The 16,402-nt window shown below is 36.6% G+C and overlaps 1 protein-coding gene across 10 annotated transcripts in view; it reads right to left on the bottom strand.

The window, feature by feature from the left end:
- The window catches only part of LOC118970050 (myosin-IIIa-like), a 220,068-nt gene extending 209,206 nt beyond the window's left edge, over positions 1 to 10,862 (bottom strand). For 2 of the 10 annotated variants that reach the window (XR_012128036.1, XR_012128035.1), the window contains exons 1-3: positions 10,505 to 10,862; positions 9,776 to 9,914; positions 349 to 533 (exon numbers count right to left, since the gene is read on the bottom strand). Coding sequence is in view for 7 of the 10 variants with exons in the window: in XM_073229232.1 (XP_073085333.1) it covers positions 349 to 516 (168 nt within the window). In the remaining 3 variants the exon portion in view is untranslated. The remainder of the gene's footprint in view (positions 1 to 348; positions 534 to 9,775; positions 9,915 to 10,504) is intronic. The other 8 variants (XM_073229235.1, XM_073229234.1, XM_073229233.1 and 5 more) reach the window with 6 other exon arrangements.
- Positions 10,863 to 16,402: the final 5,540 nt, after the last annotated feature.

The following is a 16,402-nucleotide window of genomic DNA, read 5'->3' as shown; positions in this document are numbered from 1 at the left end:
AAAGGTCTGGTCAAAACGACATTTGAGGAATACTTACAGACCCATGTGACTGTATTTTACAATTTTTGAAATCTAAAATCATATTAAATAAACTTGAGCTGTTGAGAGCTATATTTATGTAATTATTTGTACTTTATATTTATTGACTTATTAAGTATTTATTGGCCCCATAATAGATGTTAAGCAGATAAATGAGGAAAAACTAAGTAGACTTTCTTTTTACATTTTCTTCAGGTTCTAACTGACACTGTAACAAATAAATCAAGATAATATGACTATAGACTTTTTAACTATTCAATACAGATAAAAACAAAGTTAATTAGTGGGAAAAAAAGTAATGTGACTTACATGAATTGGATCCAGAATTTTGACTGCTGCTTTTTGGCCATTTTTCTTGTTCAACACTTTAAAAACTTTCCCGTAGGTTCCTTTGCCAATGGTTTCGGTAATTTCCCATGTATCCGAAGGATCAGGGAACTTATCAAAGATGATTGTTTTTCCAATTAATGGAAGCATCTCAAAAGTCTAAATCACTGGAGACAGAAAGCAGTTTCATCTACATTTGATCAGGGATATTAAATGGTACACAAACTCATAGGAAATTACCTAATATTTTCACTGATATGATGGAAGAAGATACACAGCAGTAACCAAATGTACTCAGAGTCACAGGAAATTTTAATTGCCATTATTTTTGCAAACAGACGAATATAAGTTTAATAAGACTTTCTAAGTAGGGCTTTACTTTTATGTTTATTAGAGTCCCATATTAATTGCTATTAAAATTCTTTTCAGATTAAAATATGAGGACCATATTTAACTCATTTTGATGTAATGCTTTATATTTAGGTGTTAATATAATGAATCAAAGAATTTTAGAATGCACCTTAGAAATGGTAAAACTCAACTTCTTCATCAAAGCAAATCCCACACACGTTAAAGTGATTGCGTCTTACAGTCCTGCTCTAGGCAAAACCCAACACTAAGCCCATGCATTGCTTTGGGGATGGAATTTCTTTTAACATAACCTACTAGGTCCTTTAAAATATGGCCCTTATTAATTTCCTAGTCTTGTATCTCAACATTTCTTCTCTCAGACACTCTGAACCAGCCACCTGGGATCCTTCAGGTCATTTCTTTCTTGCCTGAGGATCTTTATATACACTATTCCCTCCCATTTCTGCCTGTGGTTTCTTAGCAATCTTCTAACTCCTTCTTATCTTTCAAAACTCCAGCTTAGACATGATTTCCTCCAAATGGGACCACTCTCAATCCCATTTGGGTTGAATGCCCATCTCCATACTCCAGTGGCACCCTGTTCTCATTTTCTGGTGTGACTATATGCCCAGCACGGGGCACAGTGCTTGAAATAATTAGGAGAATATGGCCAATGAGGTCAGGTGACTTTAAAAAGGAAATTTTGCACAGAACCTGAAACAAGTTCCCAGATTTCTTGATTTCCAAGTAGTGCTTTTAACCTTTTACATCCTTGCTATATTGCATTCAGCCATTTGTATGAAATTACTAAAAAAAGGAAGGGCTCCCAGAACTTCTGGTGGCCATCACATTTTTTCAATTATCTAAGCAAAGCCTCACTCTTTTCAATGTTAAAAAGTTGGTATGTTTTTATGTGAATGCATACAGAGAAAAATATCTATTAATAAGTATCTTTTAATATTGCATAATAATATTAACCCATGAAATTCACTTCTCTATCCACAACTTTCAACCTCATCCATGCCTCCAATCCATGGATTCCTCACTTTCTTTATATCCATCAACTTTCCTCAGCCTGCATTCTTCTTCATTTTCTCCTTCCCCACTCTAAATCCTAATTCTTGAATTATGTTTCATAATTCATCAACACTCTTGTTCTGCTCTCTCTCCAGGGCCAGTCCCCTGGAGTGAAAAAACCCCAACTCTGGTTAAACCTTACATCTTTACACCTGTGACGTAGCTGGAAGAAACCACACAACCAGGTTGACTAGTTTCCCTTCAAACTCACGATTAACAAGTAGACCCTCAACACTGCCCAGCAGTCCCACTGCATGTCCCTGGTTTGTATACCTGCTTCTCTCTGGAGTGACTGCTTCACAGTGACCTCTCTCTAAATTGTTCTCTCATTGCTTGCCCACCCTCTCCCACAAAACTTCCCAACTGATGCCCTCAGTTAATAATTTAAAAAATAAAATCAATGATAAATTCCTTAATCTTCTCATCTTGAAGACTACAAACCAATGTGCATCAAACATGAATATGCTCTCGTTATCTATCTTTGGTAACCACTGTTTGGCCTCAATTAGTCGTCTCCATTTGTCCTATGGCAGCTTTCAGATCTTAGCACAAACATCACTTTCTTGGGGAGGCCATTCCTGACCAACCTGTCCCACATAGTTTATTTCTCCATTAGAATGTAAGCTACAAGAGGGTATATAGACTTTGTTATTTTTACTACTGTGTCCACAATTTCCAGAACAATGTCTAGCACATGGTATGCAATTAGTAAATGCTGGCTAAATGGGCAAATCTTTGTTTACCTTTTAATTCTGCCAACAGAGACCTTATCTATCTATCTGTTCAATTTCAAATCTAATAATGCCTAACTCTGTGTCTGGCAAGTAATAGATATTAAATATGTAGCTGTTGAATAGATGCATCAGTATGGTTCTTTAAAAACTGTTTTTAAATGAGGGGGAGAAATAAAGATTAGGTTAGGTGAGTAGATGAAAGGAATTTGAAAATCTAAACAAAATAAGGATCATACTCTGATTCATCATACTTACAGGCACACCATGCAGTAAATGGCTATGAATGCCTGCTAAAAATTACATTCCTATGTAAAAACACACTTATGAATAGTCCTTGGAAGACTTAATCTTTATGAAATATGTGCCTTTGATCCAAAATGCAAAGGGACAAGTAGGAGGTAATCAGTAGTAATCATCCACTTTAGTGATTTCATAATCAATGACAAGATAACTACTTCTTACATCTGTCTACTTGAGTCATGCAAATAAGCATTTATGCCATCCTTGTAATGTAAAAGTTAGACCAAAAGACCAAATTAAATCTTGTTAAATGCCTGAAATAGGAGTTTTCAACTAGGAGAAACATTCATTATGTAGAATGTTACCTTTCAAGTGGCAATGTTATTGAACACAATTTTAATTTCTGGTGTATTAACTACTGACCTTTCAATATACAGGCATGAGAATCCAGTTAAAAAATGACTAAACACCAAATACATGAAAAGTATTTTCAAGTTGTGAGAATTCCAAAATAGGCAACTCAAGGATAGATAAATAAATATGTAGCTGTAATATACTATGAAAGAGAAATGGAAACAGGTAGAAAGTACCATAGAAGCCCAGATGAAGAAACAACTAATCTTAAGTGATCATGAAAAGATATACAAAATAGGCAGCATTGGAGCTGAACATTAAACATGAACAGGAGTTTGTCCAAATACAATTTCCTCTTTAAAAGTTTGCAGTACGACATATAATTAAGGCAGTGCATTACTGTAACACATTATAAAACAATAATAACAGAATGACAAAAGCACAGACAGTTTGGAAAGAGAATACACCTAGTCAAATCTCATTTAAAACAAACAAAACTCCCAATGAGTAAATGAAATGAAATGTAAAATGACTTCCTCAGAATTAAACATTAAAGAACCTCAAGAATTAGAAGAGAAGAAAGTCTTCTGACTCCTAAACTATTCTTTCCACTACATAGTTCTTTATTCTTTAAGAATAAAGTAAAATGTCACAGTCAGTAAACAACTGATTATTTCATGATTGCAGTAAATTGCATTCTACATAGCAATGAATGTTCACATTTTTTCTAGCCCTTTAGCACTCATGGAATAAAAAGTAATTCTGTCCCTCATAAAACTAAAACACACAATTGTTTTTAATTATATGATTAGGTAAGCTAAAAAACTTTTTCATGCATATTACTGTATTTTCATATATATATTTACCATTCTGAAAAGGTACTTATAAAGCTATATTTTAAAAATGAAGAATCATCTCTTTGAATCAATTTATTACATATTGAATTGTTGGGGGTATTTTGTGATAGAAAAAAGACCATAATACAATGAATCTTACTTCAGGATATTAACATTTATCTCAGCAAATTATTCTGATTGCTTTTGTAAACCTGCACTTAATTCTTTTTTACTAAAATAACCAAACTACCTTTATACTCATTCTAAAACACAGCAGGGATTATCTCCCAAGCTGGCTCTTCCTTCTGCCTAGATTGCTTTTTCTCCAGGTATCTACGCAGCTTACTCCCTCACTTCCTTTAGGACTTACATCAGTAGAAAATCCACAAATATGTGGATATTAAACAGCATACAACTAAACAACTGATTCATCATACAAGAAATCACAAGGAAAATTAGAACATATCTGGCAACAAACAAAAATACAGCATAGTAAAATTTATGGGATGTAACAAAAGCAGTGCCAAGAGGCAAATTTATAGTTGTAAAAGCTTTATGTTAACAGATGGTAACTAATTTATTGTGTTAAGCACTTAGTAATGTATATAATTGTTTACTCCCTATGCTGTATACCTGAAACCAATATTATATTGTATACCAACTATATTTCAATAAAAATATACTGGGAAAAATAAATAAGTAAAACCCTCTGATACAAATAGATCAAAAAATAAAATAAAATAAATTAGTCATAGGAATGGAAATATAGAGAATATAACCAATAATGTTGTAAAATCTTGGTATGGTAATGGGAGTAACTACACTTGTGATGAGCAGTTAGTAATGTAGATAATTTCTGATTCACTATGTTGTACATTTGAAACCAATATAATATTGTATATCAACTTTATTCCAATAAATAAGTAAATAAATATAAAGATATTTTTAGAAGGAAAAATCTCAAACCCATGACCTAACTTTATATCCTAGAATAGAATCAGAATAAGAGGAACATATTAAACCCAAAGATAACAAAAGGAAAGAAATAATAAAGATTGGAGCAGAGATAAATACAGAACAGAAAAACAATAAGGAATAATCAACAAAACCAAGAGTTGATTCTTCAGAGAGAGAAACAAAATTGATCAGTCTTTAGGTAGATTGACAAAGAAAATATATATTAAACCCTAGAACCTCAAAATACCTGCATAGCTTCCAAAATATTAGAGGAGAAAAACTGATGTTAACAAACTCAGTCAATCAAAAAACTCAGAAAAGGAGAATAAAGGAAGCATAGGAAAAGCAGGAGAAATAGAAAGTATGAGAAAACTCAGTAGAAATAATTATAAGTTTACCAGGAATCATAATTATTGTAAATGGACCAAACTTACTAGAGAAAAGACAGAAAGTAATAGCTACAGGCTGTTTGCAAGAGATTCACACAGTCAGTAATAGAATGAAAGTAAAATAGTGGTATATATAAATACTCAACAAAAGAAAGTGAGTATCACTAGATAAACATCAGATAAAATATACTTTAAGGCAAAAATATTTATTAGAGGTAAAAAGGTTCACTATATAATAATCAAAAGATTTAATTTGGCAAGAAAATATAAAAGCTCAAAACAGAGCCCCAAAATACATAAAATAAGAACTGAAAGAAATACAAAAAAAAATAGAGAAAATCACAATGTTAGAAAGGAGATTTTAAAACACTTTCTCAGTGATTTTTGGATCAAGTGGACAAAAAAGTTCTTAAGGATAAGTAAAATTTAAACAACATGATTAATGAGGAGAATTTAATGGATATCCTGGGATACACATGATAGCCTATATCTACAAATGGATAAATATTTTTCCTAAGCACATATGACTGCAATATAATTAAGTAAGAAGTCAATTACAAGATTTTTTTAAAAACCCATGCAATTAGATACTTTGAAAGGCACTACTAAGCAATTCAGGAGCCAAAGAGGAAATATACTCACAATTTTAAAATAGACTTTGACCTAAATAATAATGGGAATACTACTCATGAAAGTTTATGGGATACAGCTAAAGCAGTACATTTAGAAAACATTAGCCTCAAATTTTGTATTAGAAAGGAAGAAACACTAAAAATGAGACAATTACAGAATAAAACCAAAGAGTAGAGAAAAAAGGAAGGTAAGAGTAGAAATTAAAGGAAGACATTATAGAGAAAAAAGATGATAGGGAACTAATACAACAGCTCTTCAAAGAAAATTTTTTATAATAGACAAATATCTGTCAAGACTAATCAAGAAATAAAAAAAGAACAAGAGAAAAGGTAGAGATGAGCAATATTAAGGATGAAGAGACTGACAAATTACAGCAGAGATGAAAAAGATAACATAAGTTTGTATCAATAAACTTTAAAACTGATATTAAATGGACAATTTCTTAGAAGTAATATTAGCAAAAGAAAAAAACAAAAATGAAAATTATTTTTCTCATATGTTTGCATTAATGGGCCTTCATACTCTTACCTCCTAAGGTCCCTAAGGTACCTCCTAAGGTATCAACTGTTACCTAAGGTAACAATTCTTAAGTCATATAATATCTAAGGAGAGTACACAAATTAACAGCAGAAAATCATTTTCTCCAAGTATCTTTTAATATTTTATATATAATAACCAAATTTATCAGTGAAAAGGGGCTAGAAATTTAATTTATGGATTACTGCCTCATAAATGAACATGAGCACATTTTCCTTTCTCATATAACACAAATGTCAATCAAATTGTAAACTTTCTGAAAATACATGGAGAATACCATTTCTCAATGAAAATGCAATTTGCCCTTGATATAGAACACACAGAGAAAGTAACAGATGGCTTTACTCAAAACCAAGAAATATTTTAATGCTGTGATTCTCACTTTTAAAAACATTCATCATTTGTTTACTGTAGAACATTATTGGAAGATCCTTCCCTTTAGGCACACACTTCTGTCAAGCTGTTCAAACCGCATCACATAAGTTTATGTTAGATTCAAAAGGAGTGCCTGCCTGTGATGTGGGAGACATCCTGAAATGTCAAACTGGTTCACTATAGAACTAATCTCTGCACAGAGCAGCCAGAATGATTTCAACACAGAAATCAGATCAAATTATTTTCCTGTTAAATATTCTTCAGAATCCACATTCTTACTATGTCCTGCAGACCCTGAATCAAAGCTGGCCCTTTCTGACCTCCCTAAACTCATCCTCCATTCTTTTTTACCACTCACAGTGACTTCAGCCTCAACTGCCTTCTGATAGGTCTTAGGACACTGAAAACCCTTTTCTGCTGCAGGACCTCCTGTTATCTTTACCCGGAGGCTTCTCCCACTCTGCATGGCTTGTTTGAACTTCCTTCATACATACTCACATACCTCAGGATCACACAGAGTTACTACACCCACAAATGAACTATTCCTGATTTTAATGTATTATATCAATTACTTTCCTGGTTTGATTATGAAATAATAAAATTAAGCCTTCCTGATTTAAAGAAGCTTGTGAAAAAGTGAGTTTGTTATATGAAACCACCTTCTGGAGACACCAGGATGAATTACGAAAGAAGTGCTGGTTATCTCTTTTCCCACAGAACTCTAAAACACAGACTCAAAGAAGTCTCTGATGCAATGTAACTACAGACCAGATGAGCTAAACACATATCCTTTTCAGCTTACCCCTAACACAAGCCTAAAACCCTAACCTAAAAAATATGGTTTAAAATAGACTTTGTCTAGTTACATGTATGGTGTTTTAAATGAGCCATAATCAATGTTTTGTTTCCTTTGATTTGTTCAAAAATGTTTTATAGAGAGGAGAAAAATGGTCTACTTTGTCTTTTTACACATGTATTCTATTTTCTACCACTCATTTTCTTACTTTGTAATTATGGAGATAAAAGTACTTGCTTAAAATAAATACTAGAACCAAAAGAAAGGCTATCATTTCCTAGAAAATTTCTCCATTCTTAAAAAGTGGTATTAATGAGAATTCAAAAATCTTTATCAGAAATTTTAAGCTTTAGTACAAACCTACAAGCTTCAATGTCCACAGCTGTAAACTGGAATAATAATGCATGTCAGAACTAATTCTCAGAGTTGATATTGTGTCCAATGAGTTTTAGGAAGAAATGCTTCATTAATTGTCATACAGGATTACCTTCCTCCTTTTTGAAGGATGGAAGTCAGGTTATAGTTTTGGTCACATAACTCCTGTTCAAATTAGTAAGGTACATCGTCTGAGTCAGAAATCACAAACTGAAAGGTCTGCAGGGGCACAGGAGGTGAAATACATGAGCGCAGCAGGTCTGAATGACGTAAAAGCAGCAAGTGGAGGTACTGCGGCAAAGAGGAGCATGTATGCCGCCCCCGAAGTGGGCAACCACATCCTGGCTTCAGCTGCCAGCAGCTTCGAGCCCTGCCTTGCCAGTCCTCTTGTTTTTCAGGGGAAGCTAGAATTCTGGGAATTTATTCAAAAGTTACTAAGTTTAAAACATTTGTAAACAATTCTAAAGCACTGAGCTGACACAAATAAACATCTGAAGGCCAAATTCAGCCTTCATCAGTATCAGCCTATGACATCTACATGATTTTTTGTTGTTGTTCTTTGTTAAGAAATAGCCAATAAACATAGACCTATCCTTATGGAGAGGTTTTAGGCATCAAAAAAAATGAATAACACTTTCTGACTCTTTATCATAGAACAGGTACCAGAGTTTCACATGCATTATGTCAGTAACCTTAAATGCTCATAGAAGCCCTCAGAAAGGCATTACGTGTAGCCCTCACTTTCAGAAGAAAAGACTGAGGATCAAAGAGATCAAAGAGAGTTTTTCAGGTCATAGTGCTGGTAAATGGTACAGTCAAGAAACAAACCAAGTCAAAGTCCATGGTAGAAATTTGGTGTTTAATGACAGATGATTTCAGTTCAAAAGAGCACTGCTTCCCAATTTGAAGTTGCTGACTCCCCAGAGTGGTAAGAGGTCTCTGTGAATTAAGTTTGAAAGCCTATTTGCCCCATTCTTCTATTTGCCCTCTAACGGACAGCTGAGTTTGTTTTCTATTAGCAAGAAAAGGGAGCTTGTTAGATACAATCCTTCAAGTTACACGTAATTACAAATTATATGTAATCCAGGCAAAAAAACTAATGCAGGAATCCTTGTTTGTAAAGATTAAACAAACAAACAAACAAAAAGTTGGAAATAGTTTAGAGCACTAACATTGGAGAAATTATTAAAATGATAAAACATTTTCCATCAAACTTTATGTAATTAACATTTATAGAATCTAAGATATACTTTTGCTTTTAAATATTTATTTCTCAAACTATTAGTAGCAACTAATGGGTATTCAAATATTTTGGATTTCAGAGCAAAGTTATTTTTCAAAGAATAGTTGCACAAAAAATCAGGCTGTAAAGTTATAGTTGTAAAGGAAGCACAGGGTAATGTTATCCCCTTATGTGATGTGACCAAAATCTCTGCAAATGATACACTAAGCTGGTGTAAAAATCAGCAAACTGCATCTTTTACTTTGCACTTTTTGGTTCCCAATAATAAAAAGAGGACTAAGACAAATGAGAGTAATTTTTCACATGCTAGATATCACATCAATATATTCATACAGAACAAGTTATCTTTGAAATCTTATACATCTTTAAATTTTCCCATTGGAAAACAATTATCTTTCATAATGTAATAAAAACATCAGTATGTCATAAATAACATGCGCGCTCAACTACCTGTCAAGCCTTGGCCCTTAGGCTGCAGTAAATTCAGAAAACTTGATAACTTTATCACATACCTTTACCAAGGCTTGAAAATAATGCATAATAATGCTCAGACATCAGGACTTAGAATAAGTGTCCAGGCTGCAGCTGCGACCCTGGGCCAGTAACACACAACAAAAAAGTCACAGTGCTTCAGGGAGAGGCATCCAGAACCTGGAGAAAGAAATTAGAAATTGAACTTGGAAACTTAGGTAGGATGACAGGACTATAATGTATTCCTCAGTTTTAGTAATAAGGAATACAAAGCACCTCATTTCCTGTACTGGCATAAAACACTTCTCAAGTTAGTTACTGAGTCAATGTAAATTATAAATGAACTTAGGAGGCTTTAAGACAACCTACAATCACCAAGAAAACCGCAGAAACAACAAAACCCACAAGAACTCTTTGGGTTTTCAAAAATACATGTATTTTTTAATGTTAGTGTCCATTATAACGGCTATTTCAAACCTTACGTCCAATTACCATCTTAATAATAACAAATTACTTACAAAATAGAAAAATTGTATAAGTGACTTATAAAAGATAAAAATTAAACATTTTCTTGTACAAAAATCACAGCGAAATGCATGCAGAAACTACTGGCGAACAGAACAGCGCCGGCAGTGAGCAAATTGAAATGACATGGTTTCTGGAAGGATTTCTCGGTCTCCCCAGGGACCACAACGTTCTTGTCTCAACTTTCTCCTTAAAAAGAAAACTTTGCATACGTCTGGAGTTGCGGGGACCCCAGCTCCACCGACCTGGTCCTACAGAAATCACCCCGAAGCGGGCTCCCCTGGGTGGACCTGCAGCGGCGCAGGCCACAGGCCACAGGTCCTCCGGGAGCCCGCCGGGGCCCGGGGCGCCGTCCCCGCACGGTTCACCGTCCCCGGCCGGTCTCGGGGCGGCTGCGCGCGGAGGCCTCGCACTCTCGGAGCCCGGGCGCGGCCCGCCCGCAGCCTACCTGCGCCGGAAGCGGGCGCCCGCTCACTGCCCTCCGGGCGGCCAGCGGGGTGGGACGGGGCCGCCCCCCAGGGGCGGGCCGACGGCGGGCGGGAGGAGCCGGCGGCGGCGACCCGGCCCAGGGAGTCCCGAGGACCGCGCCTGCCGTCCGCCCCCTCCAGGCAGAGGGGAGCGTCCCTCCCTCAGCCCGTGAGCCAAGGGGAGGCCGCGCTAGCCGAGCCCGGTCCCTGCGGGGCCCTGGGCGGGGTCCCGGGACTCGGGCGCCCTCCCTGGCCTGGCGCCCACTCTGGCGCGCCCCCGGATCCCTGCAGCCGTTGCGGGCGGGCCCAGTGTCCTGGAAGAAAGTCACCTCCTTGTACTGCTCGGTGTCCCCTCCCCAAGAACTCCCCCAGACCTCGAGGACATCACTTCCTGGCCCGCAGACCCCGAGCCCGAAAATCAGCAGCGGTCTCAGCCCCGAGAGGGGGGTGACTATGAGACGCCCCAGAATCCAGTTCCCTTTGGCGGCTTAAGGAAGTTGGGGCTCAGGCTGAAGTCAAGGCAGGAACCCTTGGCCTCAGGAGGATGCCTGTTCACCACCAGCCCTGTAGTGGGTTTCCTGCCTAGGAGTCCTGTCCAGTCTCCTAACAGGGCTCACTGGTGGGTCCACGCTGGCCAGATTCCCCTAAACAGCCTCAAAGGACATTATGACTGTAGTTAGGTCTCCGCTTCAGAAGGTGAGAACCATAATCAAAATGTTCTTTGATTCTGTTAATAATCTAAATGGGTCTGGCATTCATGATGTTACCTAAGGACTTTTAGAAAAGACCAGAGGTTATCTAGTCCTAATCAATGCATCTGTCTTAAGAAAAGCAACAATCATTTTAATTGAGGCCAAAAAGGCATTTAGCATGTTCTAGATCCTTTCACGTAAAATATCTTCAAAATCTAGACATTGAACAGTGTATTTTTCTCAGAATCTTGAGAATGTCTGTATCAATACCAACATTATGTAAACAGGCACCAAATTATAAGCTGTTTCTTTAAAAAACATCATATCAAATATATTAACATAAGAATAAAGAGTAGCCAAGGAACCACATACAAATTAAAATAGGCCAACAATAACCAATTTACAATACATAAGTACTACTTCCCAATTATAAGACAGAAAAGGATATCCTTAAGTGAGAAGAAAAGATTTTAAATACATAAGTACTACTTCCCAATTATAAGACAAAAAATATTCTAGAATTCATCTGAGAATCTAAAGAAACTGGAATAGCTAAGACCAGTTCTCAGGCTGTCGTTGGGGGGAGCATCTGGGGTCCCGGAAGCCCTGTCAAGACGTTCACAGCATCTAAATTGTTTTCATAATAATAGTAAGACTTCTCTTTTCACTCCTTTTATGATTTCCATTTTCTCACAAGTATACAGTGAAGTTTTCCAGTGGCTATGTGATATGTGATATCACAACAGATTGAATGCAGAAGCACATACGTTTTGTTATGTCAGACAGAGAATTTGCAACAATATAAATAATACTTTTTCTCCTTCTAGATTGCTATTGTTTTGAAAACTATAGACATCTAATAAAAATATTATTTATGTTAACATGTACTGAATTTACCAGTGTTTTAAAATTAACTTTAAAAGAAATATATTTTTTAAGCATCTCAGTTTTTATTCTATTATGGTAAATACCAAAAGATAAGACACAAATCTCTTTGGTGCCCTCAAATGATTTTTAAGAGTGTACAGGAGGGCCGAAAGACCAAAAAATTGGAAAACCTTTAGATAACAATGAAAAATAACCATTTTGTTAAACTATAATAATTAAGAGTTTTTCACTGACACAAGAATAGAAGACTGTGTCCAATCCAATCAGTCCAAGACCATCAAGGACAAAAATTATAGTTCCACAATCAGGCTTAATGACTTATTGTAAAAATTGAGACTGCTCAATAGAGCAATAGTAAGGCCAAGTTTTGATAGCAGGGTTGGGAGTAAAGGAATCGACATGAGACTTGGACGGCAAAACCCGGGGTTTGTTTCCATGAATAAATGTGGAATGCCATATTCAAAAAAGCCTTGTCTGGAGCTTTGCTCCTGAGACGTAAATCAGGGCTGTTTCTCCATGTCAAAGTGAGTTAGAACCCCCAACTAAGAATAGGATGTTTCCATCTTACTGATATAATTTTAAAAATCAAATTTTCTGATACTCTGTGACTTTAGAGAACAAGATCTTCCAAGGAGTAAGAAAGCAGTAGTCACCCCAAAAAGATGGATGTTGGGACACTTCACAGCTATTGCGCGCCCTTGGGAGAAATAAGGATTTCCTCTTCATCTTGCAGCTAGCTATACCAGCCTGATGAACAGCCAGGTGGATTTTTACTTTCTCAGTTTGAGCTATTCCTTTTCTTTTCCAAGAAAAGATGTAGACATGTCTTCCTTCCTTCTCAAGAGATACATTTTTGATGGAGAAGTAGTGTGATGAGCATACTTGCACACACACACACACACACACACAATTACCACCACCCAAAGAGCATGGTTGAGTGGTAACAGGTAATTGCAGGATTGTTTTCTAGCAAAGTTGGATTTGGCCAGTTGAGGGCTTTGTTGTGCTGAGTAGAATTGAAAAGTTCTGGGAAAGACTCAGGGTAAAACCTGAGAAGCCCAGGAGCCACTTGATTACATTTTGCTGGAGGCTTAGGGAATGGAATGTCTCTGCCATCTCTTGATGAAAACTTTGGTAGAATATACAGGAGGGATAAGGCAGGTGTGAGATGAGGTAATATGAGTATCACGTTTGGACTCCAGGTACCTCATAAAGACCCTGTCCATTCTGAGCTAGTTACAAACTGTGGTCCCAGAAACCAGACAAAAATACAGCAGGAGACATGGGCTTACGATGGAAACAATGAATTGTAAATTTTACATAATGAGTTTGAATTATAATGATGATCAGGCCTAAGATGCAGTGTTCTAGAATGTTCAAAGTTTCTGTCTTTTAGAATAGGTTCATATCTGTTTGCAACTCCAGAAATGGCAGGTTTGCTTCTTCTTTGTCTTCTATGTCACTTTGTTTGGCTCACAGACTCTTTTTATCAGTTTCATTCTCTGCCTTCTCACAGTATTTTTTTCTGCTGTTATTTTTTCCTGTATTTTCTCCTATTTTATCCAGAGATGCTCATCCTCTCTGTCAGAGGTTTAGAGGAATTAATCACACACACATCCTCAATTCATTTCTACCAAATTGGAAATGAGCGGCAAGTAGCTGACACTTAAAGTAGAATGTCACCTTTATTACTGTTAAATCCAAATTGAATAATAAGCCCAGTCTTCTTACCTCTCATTCCAGTTTTAATCCACCCATCCAGTGCTGAACAAAGAGGCTCAGGGCAAGCAGAGTGCTGAAAGGGCGTGGGGGAAGCAAACAGCACCTTGTAACTGAGCCCAGCAGAGGGGTGCAGAGATTCAGGACAGCAAGCAAGGGCCAGAACAGCACTCATTCCTGTTTTCTGAACCCCAAAAACTCTGCCCTGCCATATTTGTACATAAACTACAGCCCAAGTAAATTCATTCACAAATGTATCTTTCTCTCCACACCACTGGTATTGCCTTAATGTGGATTTCACCACCCTACAGTGTTCACGATGTTTTCCCCTGCCTTGCCCTTTCAACTTTGTAAGTTAAATCATTGAGTGTATTACTCGAGCTCCTTGTAAGAAGACTCCATGCATTGACAGCACACCAATGTGATGACCCTCTGAAGCAAGAAAATATAGTAAATAACCTCTCTAACATCTTCCTCTTTTTAACACACCAACTTTCTTCCAGTGCATCATATCCTTTTATATGCAAACATTCCTCTCTGATGGAAATGCCTGTAAGGTAGGTGCCTCTGTTGATGCAGAAGGAAACTGAAGCACAGCCTCAGTAATGACTTCTCAAAGGCAAAAATCTTATTGAAATAACTGCTTCTTTAAGATAATAAATTCCAAAGGCTATGACCTCTATAAATGCTCAAATTAGAGCTGGACCCTCACAGAGGTGCCCAGGATGAAACCATGCTGTCTCATATGATCAAAACTCCATTTACCAGCTTCCCACTGAGGGGCTGGGAATGGGTTTCGACCTTTGCCTGGGGAATCTTTCTTGGAACCTTTCTCTTCTATCCAAACTGAACACCCACTCTCCTCTGTAATTACCCAACCATTAGAATCTCAATTCTGATACACTTGTTCTTTTTCCACAGAAGGAATCTGCAAGAATCAGTATGATGGGTACAGAGGCACTTTTTAAGAATTGCTTTCGGTATGAGCTGGCACTCTAGAACTAAGTGGAAGATTATTAATATAAATGATACTCAGTAATTGAAACTAACACATTATTTCACCACTAACTTTATTGAAATCATCTAAACTATTATCTGGATTTTTAACTTTCTTGAAAAGGTGGCCCAAGTGTTTCCTAAATCATTGTTTTGGGCAATTTTGGCTAGTTGCCCCTTTTACTGTCATTTTCCCAGCTCTAACTAAGGACCTGTAAACATTTACATATGCATACCGCTAGTTAAAGTCCATCAAAATGATCATTTTAATTTCATCTATTCAGGCAGATGGAGTCCAAGATTTAACTTACATACATTAGTAAAATATTCCACATTTTAAGATCTCACTGGTGTTATCTACTTGATTTTGTCTATGAATTTTGAACTTCTGCCATACCTTTGCATTATATTGTGTGGGAGGAAGGAGCTGTATAACTTCACTATGTAGTTTAATTGAAAGCTACACTTCTGTAAAACGTATGCAAGTTGTTTCAAATAGCATCTACTGCAAAGGCTTTATTTTCCTACTACCCCTTATGTTCCAGGCAGTAATATGGTGAATAGAAAGGAAGATTATGACTCATTTCTTGATGGGTGATTTTTTTTCCTTTGGCTTTTCATTTTTTAAGTTGACCTAAATTCATTTAATAGCAGATACTTCCACTGAATCCAATGAACTGGCAAAATAATCACTATCAGAATAAAAATGTTTGGTTTCGATGCTTAATCAGAAATACACCTGCAATTTAAAAATAATTTCATTCTAAAAGTTATGCTTCCCAAGAAAATTCAATGAAGATAACCAATAAAGGTAAGCATTCTATAATATAAACCTTTTGGGAACAGGTAGAAGGGACAAGAATTGAGGACATGAAGTACAGGGTAAAACCTCTTTAGAAAGCAGAGGAAGGTATTTACAGCTTTGCTTCAAGATATTTATAGCTAAGGTGGCTTTTTTTAAAATTTGAAATGTGTTGGGAGATTTCTTTGGTTTGTTTTGTTTTTTTTCAACCCTTTCTATATTGTTGCAGGCCATGTATAATTGTGCATTTTTCCTGTGGAGTATATTGGACTGGAAGACAGAGGGATGTGATAGGAGCAAAAGGAAATTTCAACATCATTTACTCCGACATCCTGTTGTATAGAGTAGCACACTTGTCTGAAGTCATATATCAAGCTGGAAGTATACCAAGGGTGGAGCCCCAACCTTCTTTCTTTTTGCCTTTGTTCTTGCCAGAACATTGCACTCGCTGCCTAATTAATTTTATGGTAGGTTTTGGGCTACTGGAACTCAGTTGGGAAGGCACCCATGGTAGCTGTACAGAGAGTTGCAAATATTTATGATCCTTATTGTTAAGCTTATGCTCATGGAACCCAACAC

This window comes from Manis javanica, chromosome 2 (genome assembly GCF_040802235.1).
Source record: "Manis javanica isolate MJ-LG chromosome 2, MJ_LKY, whole genome shotgun sequence".
In the NCBI taxonomy this organism is placed as follows: Eukaryota; Metazoa; Chordata; class Mammalia; order Pholidota; family Manidae; genus Manis; species Manis javanica.
Note: the sequence above shows the minus strand (reverse complement) of the source record. Positions and strands in the feature narration are given on the sequence as shown.